Source organism: Phocoena phocoena, chromosome 8 (assembly GCF_963924675.1).
Source record: "Phocoena phocoena chromosome 8, mPhoPho1.1, whole genome shotgun sequence".
Lineage (NCBI taxonomy): Eukaryota > Metazoa > Chordata > Mammalia > Artiodactyla > Phocoenidae > Phocoena > Phocoena phocoena.
The window spans coordinates 85,964,295-85,983,610 of record NC_089226.1 but is presented as its reverse complement, the minus strand read 5'-3'; the positions used below and the strand labels follow the sequence as shown (position 1 = coordinate 85,983,610).

Below are 19,316 nucleotides of genomic sequence, written 5' to 3'. Positions count from 1 at the left end.
AGTGTTTCTATAAGCCCAGACCAAGCCCTCATTTTAGAAGAGTAGTAGATTTTAAAACACCAGGAGTCGATTTTTAGAGAGCGGTATGCCAGAAGACGAGTGAAAACGCATTTTAAGAAGGTAAGAATGTGAGAAATGAAAAGACATGTCCACACGAAAACACGTACACAAATATTCATAGCAGCATTATTCACAATAGCCAAAAAAGTAGAAACAACCCAAACATCTACCAACTGATGAATGGATCAATAAAAAAGCTTATTCATACAGTGGAATATTATTTGGCAATAAAAGGAAATGAAGTACTGATCCATGATACAACATGGAAGAATCTTGATAACATGATACTAAGTGAAAGAAGCCAGTCACAAAAGATCACATGTTGTATGATTCCATTTAAATAAAATGTGTAACATAGGCAAATCTATAGACAGATTCATGATGGCCAAGGGTTGCAAGGCAAGATTAAGTTGGGGTAATGGTGAGTGCTGCTAATGGGTACAAGGTTTTTTGGGGGGTGACAGAGATGTTCTAAAATTTATTGTGGTGTTGATTGCACAACTCTGTACCTATACTAAAAACCACTGAATTATACACTTTATATGGGTGAATTTTATGGTATGTGAATTCTATCTCCAAAAAAAGCTGGGTTTTTTTTTTTTAAAAGGTGTCAATGATTAAGTGTTTTAAACACTGCTAAGAGGCCAAGCAAGGTGAGTATGAGAATGGACCATTGGGCTTTGTGTGTGTGTGTGTGTGTGTGTGTGTGTGTGTGTGTGTGTGTGTGTGTGTGATGTGTGGTAAAATATACATAAAATTTACCACTTTAACCATTTTTAAGTGTACAGTTCAGTGGCAAATACATTCATGCTGTTGTGCAACCATCACCACCATCCATCTCCAGAATTTTTTCATCTTCCCAAACTGAAACTCTGCACCCATTATATAAGAATTCCTCATTTCTCCCTTCCTCCCACCCCTGGCAACCACCATTCTACTTTCTGTCTTTGTGTATTTGACTATTCTAGGTACCTCATAGAAGTAGAATCATACCATAGTTGTCCTTCTGAAGATAACACAAACAGGTGGAAAGATATACCATATTCATGAACTGGAAGAATTAATATTGTTAAAATGACCATACTACCCAAGGCAATCTATAAATTCAATGGAATCCCTATAAAATACCAATGGCGTTCTTCACAGAACTAGGACAGATAATTCTAAAATTTGTGTGGAAACACTAAAGACCCAAAATAGCCAAAACAATCTTGAGAAAGAACAAAGCTGGAAGCACCATGCTCCCTGATTTCAAACTATACTACGAAGCTACAGTAATCAAAACGGTATATCACAAAAACAGACATATAGATCAATGGAACAGAACAGAAGCCCAGAAATGAACCCACACCTATCCAGGTAGTTTATATACAACAAAGGAGGTAAGAACATACAATGGGGAAAACACAGCCTCTTCAATAAATGGTGTTGGGAAAATTGGACAGCTACATGCCAAAGAATCAAACTGGACTACTCCCTCACACCATGCATAAAAATAAATTCAAAATGGATTAAAGAGTTAAATGTAAGACCTGAAAGCATAAAACTTCTAGAAGAAAACAGGCAGTAAGCTCTTTGGTATTGGTTTCGGTAATATTTTTTTCAATCTGTCTCCTCAGGCAAGGGAAACAAAAACAATAATAAATAAAATGAGACTACATCAAACTAAAAAGTTTTTGCACAGCTAAGGAAACTATCAACAAAACAAAGAGGCCCTACTCAATGGGAGAAGATATTTGTAAATGATCTATCTGATAAGCAGTTAATATCCAAAATATACAAAGAACTTACATAGCTCAATGTCAAAAAAGCAAACAACTTGATTTAAATATGAGCAGAGGACCTGAATAGACATTTTTCCAAAGAAGACATACAGATGGCAATCAGGCACATGAGAAAATGCTCAACATCACTAATTATCAGGGAAATTCAAATCCAAACCACAATGAGATACACTTGTCAGCATGGCTAGTGTCAAAAAGACAACAAATAACAAGTGTTGGCAAGGATGTGGAGAAAAGGGAACCTTCGTGCAGTTGGTGGGAATGCAAATTGGTGCAGCCACTATGGAAAACGGTATGGATATTCCTCAAAACTTTTTAAAAAGATTACCATATGATCCAGCAATTCCCCTCGTGTGTATTTATCTGAAGAAAATAAAAACACTAATTCAGAAAGATATATACACCCCTATGTTAACTGCAGCATTATTTACAATAGCCAAGATATGGAAACAACCTAAGTGCCCATCAACAGACGAATGGAGAAAAAGATGTGATATATAATGGAATATTACTCGATCATAAAAAAGAATAACATCTTGCCATCTGCAACAGCACAGATGGACCTAGAGGGTATTATGCTAAGTGAAATAAGTCAGACAGAGAAAGACAAATTCTGCATGATTTCATTTACATGTGGCATCTAAAAACCAAAACAAACAATCATAACAAAGTTGCCAGAGGAGAGGGTGGTAGGGGGAGGAAAGAAATAGTGAGGGAGATTAAGAGGTACAAACTTCCAGTTGCAAAATAAATGAGTCATAGGTATGAAATGTACAGTGTGGGGAATATAGTCAATAACTATGTAATATTGTTGTATGGTATCATACATATCATAACCAGACTTATAGTGGTGATCATTTTTAAATGTACAGAAATACTGAATCACTACGTTGTATAACAGGAACTAACATCGTGTTGTAGGTTATTTATACATCATCAACAAACTCAGAAAAAGAGATCAGGAACTTCCCTGGTGCAACAGTGGTTAAGAATCCACCTGCCAATGCAGGGGATCCGGAAAGATCCCACATGCTGCGGAGCACCTAAGCCCGTGCGCCACAGCTACTGAGCCTGCGCTCTAGAGCCCGCAAGCCACAACTGCTGAGCCCGTGTGCCACAACTACTGAAGCCCACACGCCTAGAGCCCATGCTCCACGACAAGAGAAGCCACGGCAATGAGGAGCCTGCACGCAGCAATGAAGAGTAGTCCCCACTCACCGCGACTAGAGAAAGCCCGCGTGCAGCAACAAAGACCCAACGCAGCCAAAATAAATAAATTAAGTAATTTTTTTAAAAAAAGAAAAAGAGATCAGATTTTTGGTTACTATCAGGTGGGGGTAGGAGAGAGGGGAACTGGAAAAAAGCAGTCAAAAGGTACAAACTTCTAGTTATAAGATAAATAAGTACTAGAGATGTCATGTACAATAAATATCATTAATGGACTGTGTGTTACATATGAAAATTGTTAAGAGAGTAAATTCTAAGATTTCTCATCACATGAAAAAAATTTTTTTTCTAGTTCTTTAATGTCGTACAGTATCTATGTGAGATGATTAATGTTAACTAAACTTATTTTTTTTGTTTGACCGCAACACGCAGCTTGTGGAATCTTAGCTCCCCAACCAGGGATCGAACCTGGGCCCCTGGCAGTGAGAGGACTGGGTTCTAACCACTGGACCACCAGGGCATTCCCATTAACTAAAATTATTGTGATAATCATTTCATGATATATGTGAGTCAAATATATACAGTGCTGTATGCCAATTATATATCAATAAAACTGGGAAGAAAAAAAGGAAAAAAAATTTTTTTAATTAAAACTCATAATTAGATAAAGAAGTGAGCTAGTGAACAAGAGATCTAAGCAATTTTCAAAGCTGGGAAATTTGCTGTTTTCCCAATAGAATAAAGTTCTGGTCCCCTGTATCTCAGAGGCTATCTAAAGGCTATTGGTTTAAACAAATAACATACTACCCTTGTGAGGTCGATATTTTTAATTATACGGGTAAGTATCTGATAACAGATGACACTCAGATTCACAGTCTTGAGACATTCCAAGTTATATATGGAGCCTAAAGAAACCAAATACCAGTCTTCTATTTTTATTTACAGATTATTTTATTGTAAAAAGATAAGCAATTACAGATCAGCCTGTTGCAAAATCAATACTATATTAGCATAAATGTAATTCCAAGTTTTAAAAAATCTGATCAGTTCCAAGCAGGAATAAACATTAAGCCATGATGGTACTGAAGTTATTTTCAAAAGACACCAAATTGTGCTTCCTATAAGAAACTTAGAAAAATTTAAATTTCTGAGTGGATTATCTTTATCTTTTCTTCTTATATAATTACAGCCATATTTTTATATAACAGGCCATGAGATGATATGTAAACATTAATTTCACCAAGATTTTTTCTTATCAAATAAAATCGTATTTCTGCTAGAAACTTTCATTCTAGTCATTTTAAGTAAATAATCAGCTGTCAAAAGCAAATACACGTTTCTTTCAAATGACTGTTAAGCTCTAACGTTCATTTACCCCTAGGAAGATAGCATTAAAAGCCATTATTACGTTATTTGCTATAGAAACCTGGGATTATCATTGTACAGACATAAACTTGCATTTGCATGTCTAGCGCAGGAGAATCTTCCATCCAGCGATGAGTGGGCATGTGTGTCAACATTACGCTTTGTTTCATAGGCGGACGGACGAGCCTCACAGATTAGCTTTCTCCCTTGCAGCCAAGTGAGACCCGGGATTTACATAGGTGTGAATCGCGCTCTGTTTCGAAAGACCAAGACCAGCAGGTTACTTAACTCACTTGGGCAGCAACTCAGTATTTATCTTAGCTTTAATCTGTGCTCAAATGAAAATAAGCATTCAGAATTTGTTCACCTTCGACTGTCTTATACTGCCCAGGGCTAAAACAAGGAGCATGTGCTTTCCAGGTGAGTTCTTTATATCTCAAATGAGATTCTGAACAGCTGCTTAGGAAACGGAATAGCTGTCCCTGAGGAGAATCATCATAAAAGGAAACCCAACTACGCCCATCCACGACACAGCCCCTCTGCCACAGCCAGGATGCTCTGGGCTCACCTTAGGTTTCTCAGCGTTGTATTTGTCCAAAAGAGCCTGGATGCGGGCCCCATAGTCAGGATGGACATCGCTGAAGTTCTTAACCTGTAACCAGGTGAAAATAATGTAAACATTACCCTAGCCCTCACTACACCAGTCCCCAGAGTCCGCCTCACAGGGTCGACTCCAGAGGGGAGGACGGACGCTTCCACGGGAGGCAGAACCACACAGCATTTACCAACACGGAGGAAGGCTTGCGTCCTGGACATATACTGGCTGAGCAACCTTGCCTAAGGCACTCATCTGAGCTTCAGTACCCACTCCTCATGAAATCAGTGAGATAACTAAATCTACCTCACACAGTTCATATCCACTCCCCAGAAAAATAAGTGGGATGATTACGTCTACCTCGTAGAGTACCGTGAGAAAAACGCGTTATGAGGTGAGCTACATTTACAGCAGGTAAAGAGCTGACCTCGGAGGAACACAAAAAGTTACAGCGATTTGCATTAAGAAACAGGCCCAGACACTGCCTGAATTTAAAGTGAGATGCACAAACACTGGCCCCTGCTGGGCAACTAAGCACACTTCAAGCAGGAATTCCTGACCGCGGGCTGGTCCTGAGGTGGAGCATCAAGAACCCACAGGGGGCCTTGCAGCTTCAGCATATGTGAGAGGAGAAGGCCAAGGGTTCAAGCCCAGCCCTCTACTTACAAACGGTCTTATTCATTCTTATCAGTGAGATGAGAAAATACCCGCCCCACCTATCTCACAGAGCGACTGTCAGGCTCTCTGCCCCAGACAGCAAGAACTATTAGCGCCCAGGGACTTAAAGGGTTATCTTTCATACACGCCCTGGTGAAACACAGTTATAGAACCTTGCCTGCAGACAGAGCATCCAGCCTGCTGGTACATATCTCCGGGCCTTAGAACACATCCCAGACAGCTGCCCCCATGAACAGAGAAGCGGCAACCAAGAGACAAAGAAATAGCCAGGGTTCCTAAATCTACGAGAGGCTAACTCCCCTGCGGCAGGCCGGGAGACCACAGCAGAGCACACAACACAACGAGCTACCATCAGAAATACCCTGGGGCCTCAGCTCAAAAGTTCAGCCTGAGTCTTTGGAAGCAGCTCAGTTCTGACCCCAGAAAACGTGCACGTTTCTAGTTTCTTCCGAAGGAGGGTCAGGCCTCATAACATCAAGTAGTCAGGCTGACTTCAAATCACAAAAATGTAATCTGTATTTCTTATCACCTGAATTCTAAGCAAAATTGTGGCAGGACCCACATTTTGACATTGGACATTACCCTCTTACACAGAACTTGGCTGCAGTCAGACAACAGCATAGGAGACCATTCACCCTAAACTCAACTAAATTATTATACACTGGACAAAGAGCTAAGGATCAATGGACGTGGCATATATACTGGAGGTAAAACACAGAGAGAAAAGAATCAGAGGTTGATTGGGGATTCATACTAGTTTTTTTAAGTGTGCTTAGCTCAAGTGAAATAGAAATGACAATTCCATGGAAGGGTTTTCTCACACAGCTGCACTCTCTTCTCCTGCCAGCAGGTGTCACCCTTCGGCTTACAAAGTATCACTCACCGCTTTCTTCTGGATAAAAAGTTGCGCATCTTTCAGATGGCCCGCTATGTTCTCACACAGGCGTTTCCTCTGCTCCTCATTCAGTACGTTCAAATAGAAAGCCCGCACCTGCTCATTGAAAATAGAATGCAGGGAATCAAATAACCACTTTAGCACCAACAAAACTCACCCAAACACCACTTTTGAAATGAAGATGCAAGATTTCTCATTGGTATAAGAATGAAAAAAGGTTTTAGAATTTAAGAATAATTTAAAATCATAGTTGAAACTGTCACGTGTTGAGTTCCTCACTTTTTATTTTATTTTAAGCAAAACAGGAAGATAATAGCTCATAACTTCTTTTTAATAATGTCCTTTGCAGTCACTGCTTATAAATCTCTTATAAATAGAAGGCAGTGTTGCCTACAATTAAAAATGCCACCACACCTTAATACTGACAAGTGCAGAATGTGCAAACCGTCATTAAATGTAAGCTTAACGCAATACAATCTTTGTTCAATTCACCCAGAACCAAAGCGGAGGAAAACACCCTAATTTATTAATTAGGTCTTTAGTTATTCAGAAGCCAAGATTTCTTGGAGAAAACAGATGTTAATAGTGATATTTTGCTTAGATTATTGGGTTTAACCTCTAAAATGACTATCAAGAAGTTAAAATAAAAAGTAAGAGCTTAGTATTAAGTATATGAGTCCTAACAGCCTCTGCTCATTTCTGAAATTAACCATTTCTAAGTTATGGCTATGATTCTATTCTACATTTCTTTCATTCACTCATTGAGCAAATACTTATTTCTCATGTACCTATAACACACCAGGCACTACTCTATGTACTGTTCTACTAATGTTTATAAAGTCCAAAAATATCCAATTATCCAAAGTAGCAAATTCATAAAATATCAAATATTCATAATTTTTCTGTTATCAAATATCAGAATATACTAATATTTCTTAAAATCTGAGCAAAGTCTAAATATAAGGGACTTCCCTGGTGGCGCAGTGGTTAAGAATCCGCCTGCCAAGGCAGGGGCCACGAGTTCAAGCCCTGGTCTGAGAAGATCCCACATGCCGCAGAGCAACTAAGCCCGTGCGCCAAAACTACTGAGCCTGCGCTCTAGAGCCCACAAGCCACAACTACTGAAGCCTGCAAGCCACAACTACTGAAGCCCATGCACCTAAAGCCCGTGCTCCACAACAAGAGAAGCCACCGCAATAAGAAGTCTGCACACCACAGCGAAGTGTGGCCCCCGCTCGCTGCAACTAGAGAAATGAGACGGGGTCTTCTCATTGTGGTGGCTTCTCTCATTACAGAGCGTAGGCTCTAGGTGCTTTACCCACTCCAACACTTTTACCACAGACCTTTAAGAGCAGGACCAAATTCCTCTAAAAGGAAAAGTGACATTTTTACTAGTCTATACAAAGTTAGAGAATGATTTTTTTCTTTTTAAGTGTAACATGCCTACAGTAAAGGGTACTAAACATAAGTGTGAAGTTCAATGATTTTTCAGTGGACACAAATGTGTCACAACCACCCAGATCAAGACAGAACATCACTCACACCCCAGAAATCCCACCATACTCCCCCACCCAGTCATTATCCCCTTTCTCCAACTGCCTCCCCAAGGGTGAATTTTTTGACTTCTAATATTATAAACGTTTTTTACTTCTCTTTCAAATGTACACAAATGGAATCATACAGTCTATATTCTTGTTCTTTTGCTCAATGTCATGTTTGTAAGGTTCATCTATGGTAATGTTTGTTGGAATACTTCTTTAATTTTCATTGCTGTACACTGTGGGAATATACTACGGTTTATTTATCCAAGCTTTTGTTGATGAACATTGGGTAATATGAATAAACAGTGCTGTACATGTCTTCTGCTGCTCATATGTACACATTTCTATTAAGAATCTATGTAAGAGTGCACTTACTAGGTCAAAAGACACGTACATGTTTAGCTTCAGTGGATATTGACAAACAGTTCTCCAAAACACCTGAACCAATCTACACTCAGGTAAGAGTCAGAGTTGTTTCTCATTCTCGCAATACTTGGTACACAGTCTTTTTCAGTCTAGTCATTCTGGTGTGTATGTAGTGGTATCTCTTTTTTAGTTTTATTTTGCATATCCCCGATGACCAGTGAGATAAACTACTCTGTGTGTTTTTCAGTCATTTGGATATTTTCTTTTGTGAAGTGCCTGTTCAAGTCTTTTGCCCATTTTTCTATTCATTTGTCTGTCGTTTTCTTATTGCTCTGCAGGAGTTCTTTACATGTACTGTATATGAGTTGTTTGTTAGTTAGAGGAACCGCAAATATATTTTCCCACTCTGTGGTTTGCCTTCTCAATCTCTAATTGGTTTCTCATAACAAAGAGAAGTTCTCTTGCTCTCTCTTCATGACTGAGTCTTGATAACATCTACTGCTCTATCCGCCAATTCAGTAATCTTCTCTTTGGCCATATTTAATCTCCTTTTAAGCTCATTTACTAAATGCTTAACTTTAGTTGTTGCATTTTCCAGTTCAGTATGTCCATTCAATTCTTTTTCTTTTTAATTTAATTTAATTTTATTTTATTTTATTGGCCGCATTGCACGGCATGCAGGATCTTAGTTCCCCAACTAGGGATGGAACCTGTGCCCCCTGAGTGGAAGCACAAAGTCTTAACCACTGGACTGCCAGGGAAGTCCCTTCCATTCTTTTTGGACAGATTCAAGTTCTCTTATTAAATTCTCCATGTTGTCAACTGTTTTCTGTTTTCCTGAACATATTATTTGCAGCTATTTTAAAACCTATATCTGACAATTCCACTATCTGGATCTTCAGTAGGTTTGTTTCTATTGCTAGTTGTTTTTCTTTTTTTATCCCCCTCTTGCTTTTCAGATATAAGGTCTTATGTGTTGGGTATGCCTGATAATTTATTACTGAATGCTGGGCATTTGCATATGAAAAAATACAGAGATAATTTGAGGCTCTATTTTCCTCCAAAGCCTTATGTTTGCTTCTGGAAGAGAGGATAGAGGGAGATCATCTTAATCCAGTCTGAGATTGGACTGGTATAAAACTGAGTCTCATTTTTTGTAAAGGCAAGTTGATTTCAGGTTTGCCCTTATTTCTAGGATGGCCGTTCAGGGATCCAACTGAGTGCCTGGGATGTTAACTAGAGGCCCTCTTCCTTAGCAGGTCCTGAACTCCAATTTTTATTCCCTCCAGACCCATGAAAACGCTGTAAACTCTGCTCAGTACGTTGGCCAATACTTACAAAGTAATAAATGCCTCATGAGAAAAGAAGAACGAATATCAAGCTCATATCTCTGCACTTCTTTTCTGTTCAAAATCTTGGCCCCTCAAATTCTTGCTGCTTTTATAGCTCTCCACAGCCTTTTTGTATCTTATCTAGCTTTCCAATGTTCTCCATGAGAGGATAGGTCTGACACAAGCTTGTCTGTCACAAGCCAGAAGCATGAGTCCAAGTGAATCATTTTTAAGAGTATAAACCTGGATCTTCCTATTTATATTCCATGTGACTCTTACAGTTATAGGATTATGCTATGAAGCTATAAACAGAATCTTGACTGCTTAAAAACTTGAGTTCTATATAGTGATAAGGAAATCTCTCAAAATAAGAATGATCATATAGTAAATTTTAATGTGTGAGCAACAGCCTCATTATCTAAATTAATTTTTACAGAGGTTGTATTAGCTAGCTTAACACTGGAATAGACTTCAGGTAGGTAAAATTTTATGAGAAGCAGGAATTGTATTGTAATATATTCATACTTGGTAACCTACATCACCAAGAATAAGGCAGTTACTATAAAAGGCTTTTAGGAGACATTTAATTTCATCTAAAAATGGTTTATAAGGTACAATAATTTCTTTTTTATATACATGTATACATGTAAGTGCCTTTCAAATAACGGTATCTTCATAGTGAATTAATTTATGTATTTAAGTATATTTTACTGGGAACACACATCTACAAATTGAAAAGCTAGAATAGGTCCCATTCTAATTTAAATATTGTTTAACACCAACTACCCAAGCAGAGATCTAAGACAACTATATTTTTTAACTTTATCCTTTTCTTACATGTGGTATAAGTTGCACTGGGCACATTAATGAGGTGGCTGCTCTTCAGAGTCAAAGGGCCTCTTCCATGGCATCTACTAAAAGAACAGCCCCCAGGCAGCCATAGGTGATTAGAAGGAGGATGGGCGCTTGACCCCGGGCAGTTAACTAGAGGCTGGCCAAAGGCCAATGATGCAACCCACAGTGAAAACATTAGTCCATTCAATCCAATTTCCTCTCTCCAGAATCTGACTGTAGAAGTATTGAGAGAAGGAGTAAAAAAGGACCAAAAAGAAAAAAGTAATACATGGAGAAAGAAGCCATAAAGAAGAAGAGTTAGGCCATGGTCATAGCAAAACCACAGCAATGTTAAAACACAAGCTATGAGGCAAAGAGGAGAAAAATAGGGAAGGACATGGTAAGAATGAGTAATTGGTATTGGAGAGCAACAGCAGACAGATGGAGAGTAGCTGAGTCACATGAATGGGGTGCCGTGCAGTGGAAACACCCACACCTTTGCTACTGGGCCTCCTAGTGCTATTTTGAATCCAGTTCTAGTCCCTTAAATCTGGACTGCCTTTCTCAGATTCTTAGATTCAGCTGTACTTAAGCTTTACTTGCCCATTTCTTAGATTTCCACGAGATCACTGCTTCCCCAATGGCTCCCACTTACATCCCGTCAATAAAATTTGGAGGAGCTGAAATGAGTCTCCATACCTTGTACTAAAAGGGCATAGTAACACAACTCTTCAACTCCATTTAATATAGGCACTGATTTATGAATAGAGATGTTGTCCCTGAATTCAAGTTAAGACGTATTAGACACTTTAAACGGGGGAATATATGCAGACGTTGACAAGGAGGATAACCAAGCAACTCACACAGCAGACAAAAGAGCCACTACCTGAGTGACATTATCATCGTTGGCACTGTTGAAGCGCTGCACATCCCCAGAACAGTGGGTCCTATGTTCCAGGGCAGAAAGCTGCTGCTCCGGAGCACCAAAGCTGTTGGGGTAATAATTTGGAGCTCCACCTTTAACAGAAAACCACACAGATTCACTTGGGGAGATGAAAAATGAAGGAAGTCTACAAACAGTCAACAAAATAAGAAATAAATTCAAGTGACATTTATACATACGTGTATACACACACATATACATGCCATGCACATATGATTTTTAACACCCCATATGTAGCTACAGGCAGTACTTGGATTCTTAGAGAATATGCCATCCGCCAAACGCTTGCGGTGGCTGTCTCACTCTGCGTCTTAATGAAGAGATCTCAAATTCCCTTTGAACACTTCAGACGGCCTCATCTCTACAATCTCCTGATGCCTTCCGGTACGAATATATTTATATGAGCTTGGTTTGGTCGCCATAGAAGAAGAGACTCAAAGACATATTTCAGGTTGGAGGGTTTCATTGGGGCTTGGGCTCAGTTCAAAAACAGAATCACAGGGCTTCCCTGGTGGCACAGTGGTTGAGAGTACGCCTGCCGATGCAGGGGACGCGGGTTCATGCTCCGGTCCGGGAAGATCCCACATGCCACGGCGTGGCTAGGCCCATGAGCCATGGCTGCTGAGCCTGCGCGTCCGGAGCCTGTGCTCCGCAACGAGAGAGGTCACAACAGTGAGAGGCCCGTGTAATGCAAAAAAAAAAAAAAAAAAAAAACAGAATCACAGAATTCTTGGGAGCAACTCAAAGTTCTAGCTCTGCTCCAGCTCTGCTCCTTCAATCGCCAGACAAATGAACGGAGCCCTGAGATGTTCACTGAGTGCTGCAGGGTGATGTGGTGGTCAGTGGTGGATCCGGGATCTGGGATTTTTGTCCTCTCCATTCCAGCACGTACCACACTCCTATCACAGGATTCTACTTCACTAACTTCACTATTTATTTCTTAATGGTGTTTTAAGATTCTCGGGATATCTATCCTTCCTATTGACCAAGACTTTATTCAGTTCTAGTTTCACTTTCACTTCTCTCTACAGATAAATTTTTAACAAATTTTTCTAAAATTTGATATTTCTAGTATGTCAGCACTCATTCATCTGGAATTAGGAAAAATAATGACAAATGCGATCAAAACATTTATTAAGATTTCTGGAATAAGTTATGAGGCTCTTTTTTCCTTTTGGCATGTTCATTTTCCCAACTATACCCTGCTTCGGCTGATGTTAGCAGAAGCTTGCATTACCTGAGTACGTGCTGCCTTAACAGGAAGGATGGCCTGGAAGCACAGTAAGTGGTTTGAACAAACCAGTCGGGATTAGAATTTTACCCAGCTCACTGCCAGAACAGATTATTCTGGGTGGATAAGCAGGAGATGCCTGTACATCACATTGACGAAGGAGCCAAATGCATGTAGGAAGAGAGGGGGCACCCTACTACCATGGAGCCCAGTTATCCACCTAAGAAATTCATTCCAGCTCAGCCACGTCCATGCGAAAAGCAAAGTGCTCCAATAACGAGCCATCACAGTGGTTTTCTGCACTAAGAATTAGCTCTTTGAAATGTGCCAATTGAGTAATTTTAAAATTTGATTTCCAAATTATCTCTACCTTTACTCAAAGTCGCAGCTGTCTTCAAGTCATTGACTACTGGGAACAATTAAGCTCTTTCATCAAACTGCAAGGGCATAGCCCAAATGGTCTACTTTTAAAATTAGGCAAAAGGTGTGTCAAAGTAGTTTTTTTCATACATATGCCACTATAATAGTAAACAAGAATGGTAAACACAAAGCATTTACTTATTAATGACGTTCCAAAATATACATGAACTGCTCTGATACAGCCAGTCTCAATAATGAAAGGACCGAGGGAGATTAATGAAAAAAAATCACTTTAGAATAAAAACGCAGAAGACAGACACAGAAGTATCAGTTACTTTGGGCAATAACACGCTCCATACCTTTGTAAACCTCAAAGAGCAGAAATATGGCAACAACACAATACAATCATTCAGTGAGCATGTAAACTTGTTAAATACTTGGAAAAGGCTTAATGATAATGGTAACAAAATGCAAGGCACAAAACTATATATACAAACTAATCTTAAATGTATAACAAGTATTCACAGAAAAGACTGGAAAGAAATACAGCAAATTGCAACAGTTCTGGCCTTTGGACACTGTGACTATATATGGGTTTTTCTTCTTTCTTCTCTTCTTTCCCTTATATTTTCCAAATTTCCTTTAAGGTACATGTATTTTTTTTAGCATAGAAAAAGAAACTTTGTTTGAATATAGACATCTATGGCTATAAATATAAATCATCAGTAAAATTTCTGAAGGGATCATGTGTCCTTCAGACACATGTAGTATGGCATGTGTATGGCAACTCTTGGCTTTTGCATTTCCAAGAGGCTAAGTCCTGGTGACTTAAGAGTGATTTCAGGAATCGTCCACTTTGTGAAGAGTCTTTAAAACCCACTCCCTAAGTTGGATGATACCCTACAACAGCCAGTGTGGAAAAACCTTTCTCCCCGCCTTTCATAGATGCACAGCAAGTAAAATCTGAGGAGGGAACTCTCCATAAAACATATAAAATAGATTCAAGTATGGAGAGTCCTCAGGCAGTTTAAACCTTCATTGCTGGGCAACAAATAGGAGGTTGGCAGGAGCGGCTGCGGGGCCTCCACAGAGCAGCAGGTGCCTGGGCCAGCCTGGCGACCCCTGGGCTGGCGGGGCCTCCCGCGCCCTGCCCAGCAGTGCCCTCCACACCCGTGGGGTGAGCCACAGTCCCAGGCCTACCCTGATTGTCCAGCACGCACATGGGGCCGTCACGTTGGTAGCTGGCCACTCGAGCTCGGAAGGGACAGTTCACAGGTATCTGAAGATAGTTGGGTCCCAGGCGGTGGCGGTGAGTGTCGGGATAGGCAAAAAGGCGGCCCTGCAGTTACAAATGAAACAGACTTTGACAGTGTGCAGTAACATACGAAAGAGGAGTGGCCCGTGAACATCACTGTAAAGTTTCAAGCACAAAGCATCACAAAGCCCTGCCTGTCCTCCCAGTAAAGAGCAAAGTCTCTTCTCTCTCATGAAATGAGTTCTCCCTAACTGAACGGTCCTTACTCTTCCACCCCTTGGGGCCAAACAGCCACAAATCTTCACATCTGTTCTAGGTCATAACTCCTTTTTTCCTCAAGTAACAAGTTAGTGCCCAGGCTTGAATGATTTCCTATTCCCAAGGACACATTACATTGTGAAATAAGTTTGCTAGAACCCAACTAACTGGAATCATGAACTAATTCCACTCCTCCCTACTCTCTCATTCTAGGGGAGGGGTCAACCATTTGCTCTTAACAAAAAGAAGATTTCTACAAAACCAACCGTACGGGAAATCATTCCAAAAAAGCACCTCCCATGTTGCATTCTGGTGTATGTCAGATACACTTTGAGCTCTGAGACTTCCTAGATTTAAACAAAATACTACACAAAGAAAGCCACAGTGCAAAACGATGGCCCTACATTGCCACAAGGTCCTGAGTCAAAGATTAAATTACATATTTACCAAGGCAGGAGGTTTTGCCTCACACATATTTACCAAGGCAGGAGGTTTTGTAATTTCTTTCAGTTAGTGTTGAAACAAAAAGCTTTATGATTAACTCCGCATCAATCTTAGTATCCAATTATTTAAATATTCCCATTATTCAAAGCTCTATTACATAAGCAGAGAGAGTAGGAGTAGTTTTCTTTCATTACCTTCATTACTGGCCTTGAATCTGAATGAGTATTCTTATGTCCCTAATTCTATGGGCCAAAATACAAACCAAGTTGAACAGGACAACTGATGTGATTATTTTGTACCAAATCACGGAGGCCAACGTGCTCAATCCCGTCTCGCCATTCTGTCGATAATTTGCTCTGGGCTGAGCGACCCTGCCTCCCACAATCATTTCAGATAGCCCCTAAGGTAACGTTCAGATGACTAGTCATGCAGCCGTGCCCAAGACCACCTACACTTTGGAAACTGGTTGCCTCCTTTTACCCAAAACAGACTAACTTGTGCTCTAACTTTACCAACAGGACAGAAGATACAGTTGAGCCAAGAGCAGCTCCTGGATGTAGCCTCATCATGTAATTCTGGCCTTGTGTCACCTTAGGTTTATAAGGCATCACTACCCCACCTGCAGGTGGAGACCTTCAAAGCTAAGGCTGTGAAATGGGCACAGCAAGGCCATACCCTGACCCCCAACTTGAATGCAGGCCTTACCCAAGGCCCTGTGCCCAAGCTCCTTGCTGGGCCGGGGTGAGAAAGCAGAGCAAAGCTCTCCCACTCAATCACCCAGGCCAACTTCTCCTCTCCCGGTAAACTGTGGAGTGTGGGAGAGAAGAACGGCTGCACCTGCACCACCAGGTACTCAGGGGACAGTCTCTGACTTGCTATTATACTACTGCCTGCTTTTCACCATGGTCTGGCTTACACTTTGGATCCCAGTTTTAAAAGTTAATAATCTGACCTGGTTGAAAGGCAACTGAGAACACTGTTCGTTACTGTACAACCACTACCACCTGAACATGCATTAGTTCTCATCAGGGTAGTTTCCAAGCCCTCCGAACAGGCCCTCCACTTCCAATCCCTCCTCCAACGACATCCTACATATTCCTGCCGAAAGACTCCTCCTAAGGTCCCATGCAGATTCTATTTCAAACCTACTCAAAAAAGCTTGGACACTGGTCACCAAATGGCTAAATAAGTACAACAGTCCTTCCCTACTGTATGGCCTCCTATTTTAGCAGCCAGGACAGTCTATCAATAGATAGGTATTCAATTTATAGTAAACTAAAAACTAATATAAACTAACTTTCTATAAAAGGTTCAAATGTTCCCAATGTGAAAGCAAAAAGTTATTATTTAAAAAACAAAGAAAAATAAATAAATAAAAAATAAAAAAATAAAAAACAAAGGAAACAGCTTGCCTCCATGGAGAGTGACACCTGAACTGGAATCGGACACTTACATAAGAAAACAGCTGTCAGTCACTGTGGTCTTTAAACTTTGTATCATGGTCAGTCCAAGAACATGAAAGATTGATTTACTCAATAATTATTAAGCCAGTTATTTTCCTATTAATTTCTGATCCAAATAAGAGTTTTTCTCTCTTTGTACTCCTGAAAAAGCATACTGGTGAGTGGTGAAAAAATACTGAATGCCTAGGAACATTACCAAAACAAATGGTTAAATTAACCCACTGGCTTTAATCAATGGACACATAAACTGAGTTTGTAAAAATCATCTCTGGGGGGCTTCCCTGGTGGCACAGTGGCTGAGAGTCCGCCTGCCAATGCAGGGGACACGGGTTCGTGCCCCGGTCTGGGAAGATCTCACATGCCGCGGAGCAGCTGGGTCTGTGAGCCATGGCCGCTGAGCCTACGTGTCCGGAGCCTGTGCTCCGCGACGGGAGAGGCCACAGCAGTGAGAGGCCTGCGTACCGCGCAAAAAAAAAAAAAAAAATCATCTCTGGGTCTCTTTCTACATGTGGCAAAATTCAAGCATCACCATAGAAGAGGAAATGAATAAAGTTATGCTGACCAAGCGTTACAATCAATTAGTGACAGTCCTCCATCCCACTGATTACAAATTGAAAAAGAATATTTTACCCCACAAATACCTAAGGTATTTCTACTATAACTTCTTTTAAATTAAGAGCCTAAATGTCAGTCTTACCATATTGAGGGACCTACAATGAAATTTGTTTTACACTGTAATGCTCATTTAAGGATGTTTCAGTCAGTCCCACAGGAACTAAGGACCCAGACAAAAGTTTAAGTGATGTTCTAGTTAATTCTTCATATAAAGGTCATGCCAAATTACACTCTGCGTGCGCACGTGTGCGTGCGCGCACACACTCCCGCCTCAGAACCTCTCAATCCACCAGGTTTACCTGAAGCATTTTGTCAGGGCTGGGCTCAATGCCAGGCGGCATGTTGCTTGGGTCAAAAGCCAACTGTTCAACCTCAGCAAAGTAATTAACTGGATTCCGGTTTAAGACCAGTTTACCAACTGGGATAAGAGGGTAGTCATTGTGAGGCCAAACCTAAAAATAATGCCATATTCACAATTACCAGACAACCAACAGAAGGAAATTAAAGTACCCATAAAAATATCAGCTTTCAAATACAATGAAGCCAATGATGATAAGTGAAAATAACATTTTTGAATCCAACAAAATGATAAGAACTTAAGGTGAGTGCGTTGGTTAAAACTTTCACAACAGTAAACATTGAGTCTTTCCCTGGGCAAAAGTACATCAGCTCATCAAAATTTGTTCCCTGCTAATAACAATATATCAGGCCACCCAGATGAACTTAGTAAACTCATCAAACAGGAACTGGAAGGGAAATGCTGGTGAGCCCTCACGCACAGGCTAGGAAACTCTTAAGTGGTACCACTGTGTTTTGTATACAACTTACGAATGCTTGACCACAATTTTTTTTAATTAGTTGCAAAGACACTTAAAAAGGAAAACAGTTTAGTTGTTAACTGACTCACCTTGGTAATATCAAATGGATTAAATGGGAAGGTTTCTGCCTGTTTAAATGTCATGACCTGGATGTAAAAAGTCCAGGAGGGGTAGTTGCCTGTGGCAATGGCATTAAAAAGATCCCGGAGGCCATAGTCAGGATCTTCCTGGGCAAGTCTTGCAGCATCTTCAACAGAAAGGTTTTTGATGCCCTGGTCAGTCTACAGAATGAAAGAAAAGAAGCTGAAACTGAAACTTATTAGCAAAGTTATCGAACTTTAATCGATAATTCATTGAAGGATTATGAGTAACACCAACCAAAGACTGGATTTTCCTTCTAACAGTAATCCTACTGTTCAAATCTGATACAAGTATGAATTTATCACTAAGAAATTCTACTTGATTATCCTGATTCTTCTCAATGTCCAGGGAATCTGTCTACACATTTTATATTTAAAATTAGTCTTTCTTTCCCTTTATGTATTCTATATTATTTGAATTTTTAAAATTGTTGACACAGTTTATTTTCAATTTTTCACTCATAGAGAATGCTACATTACTGTCTTCAGACAAGCTAAAACAATTTTTGCTATAAAATATACATAACAAAATTTATCTTTTAACCATTTTAAAGAGTCCAATTCAGTGGATTTCTTTGAGGACATATCTTAAAATGGAACTGTTGGGTCATATGGTAATTCTATGTTTAAATTCTTGAGGAATTTCAAAACTGTTTTCCAGAGCGGCTATTATTTGAATTTTTATACTCATGCCATTTTCAGATCAGAAAAAAAAATTAAAATATATATATTTTTTTCTTGTCTGTGTTGGGTCTTCATTCCTGCACGCAGGCTTTCTCTAGTGTCGAGCGAGGGCTACTCTTTGTTGCGGTGCGCAGGCTTCTCATTGTGGTGGCTTTTCTTGTTGCGGAGCATAGGCTTTAGGTGCCCGGGCTTCAGTAGTTGCAGCACGCGGGCTTAGTAGTTGTGGCTCACAGGCTCTAGGGCACGTGGGCTTCAGTAGCTGTGGCACATGGGCTCAGTAGTTGTGGCGCACAGGCTGTAGAGCACAGGTTCAGTGGTTGTGGCGCAGGGGCTTAGTTGCTCTGCGGCATGTGGGATCTTCCCGGACCAGGGATCGAACCCGTGTCCCCTGCACTGGCAGGCAGATTCTTAACCACTGTGCCACCAGGGAAGTCCAAAATATATTTTAAAAATAAGCAAATGATTAATGAAATTAAAGGACTTTCCCTT

At 40.2% G+C, this 19,316-nt stretch overlaps 1 protein-coding gene across 1 annotated transcript in view; it reads right to left on the bottom strand.

Annotated features, from left to right (window-relative positions):
• Positions 1 to 4,563: 4,563 nt before the first annotated feature.
• The window catches only part of CAT (catalase), a 39,129-nt gene continuing 24,376 nt past the window's right edge, over positions 4,564 to 19,316 (bottom strand). Inside the window, 7 exon segments of the mRNA XM_065883204.1 lie at positions 4,564 to 4,629; positions 4,945 to 5,028; positions 6,533 to 6,640; positions 11,503 to 11,633; positions 14,351 to 14,489; positions 17,485 to 17,637; positions 18,093 to 18,284. Of these exon segments, the coding sequence (XP_065739276.1) occupies positions 4,564 to 4,629; positions 4,945 to 5,028; positions 6,533 to 6,640; positions 11,503 to 11,633; positions 14,351 to 14,489; positions 17,485 to 17,637; positions 18,093 to 18,284 (873 nt within the window).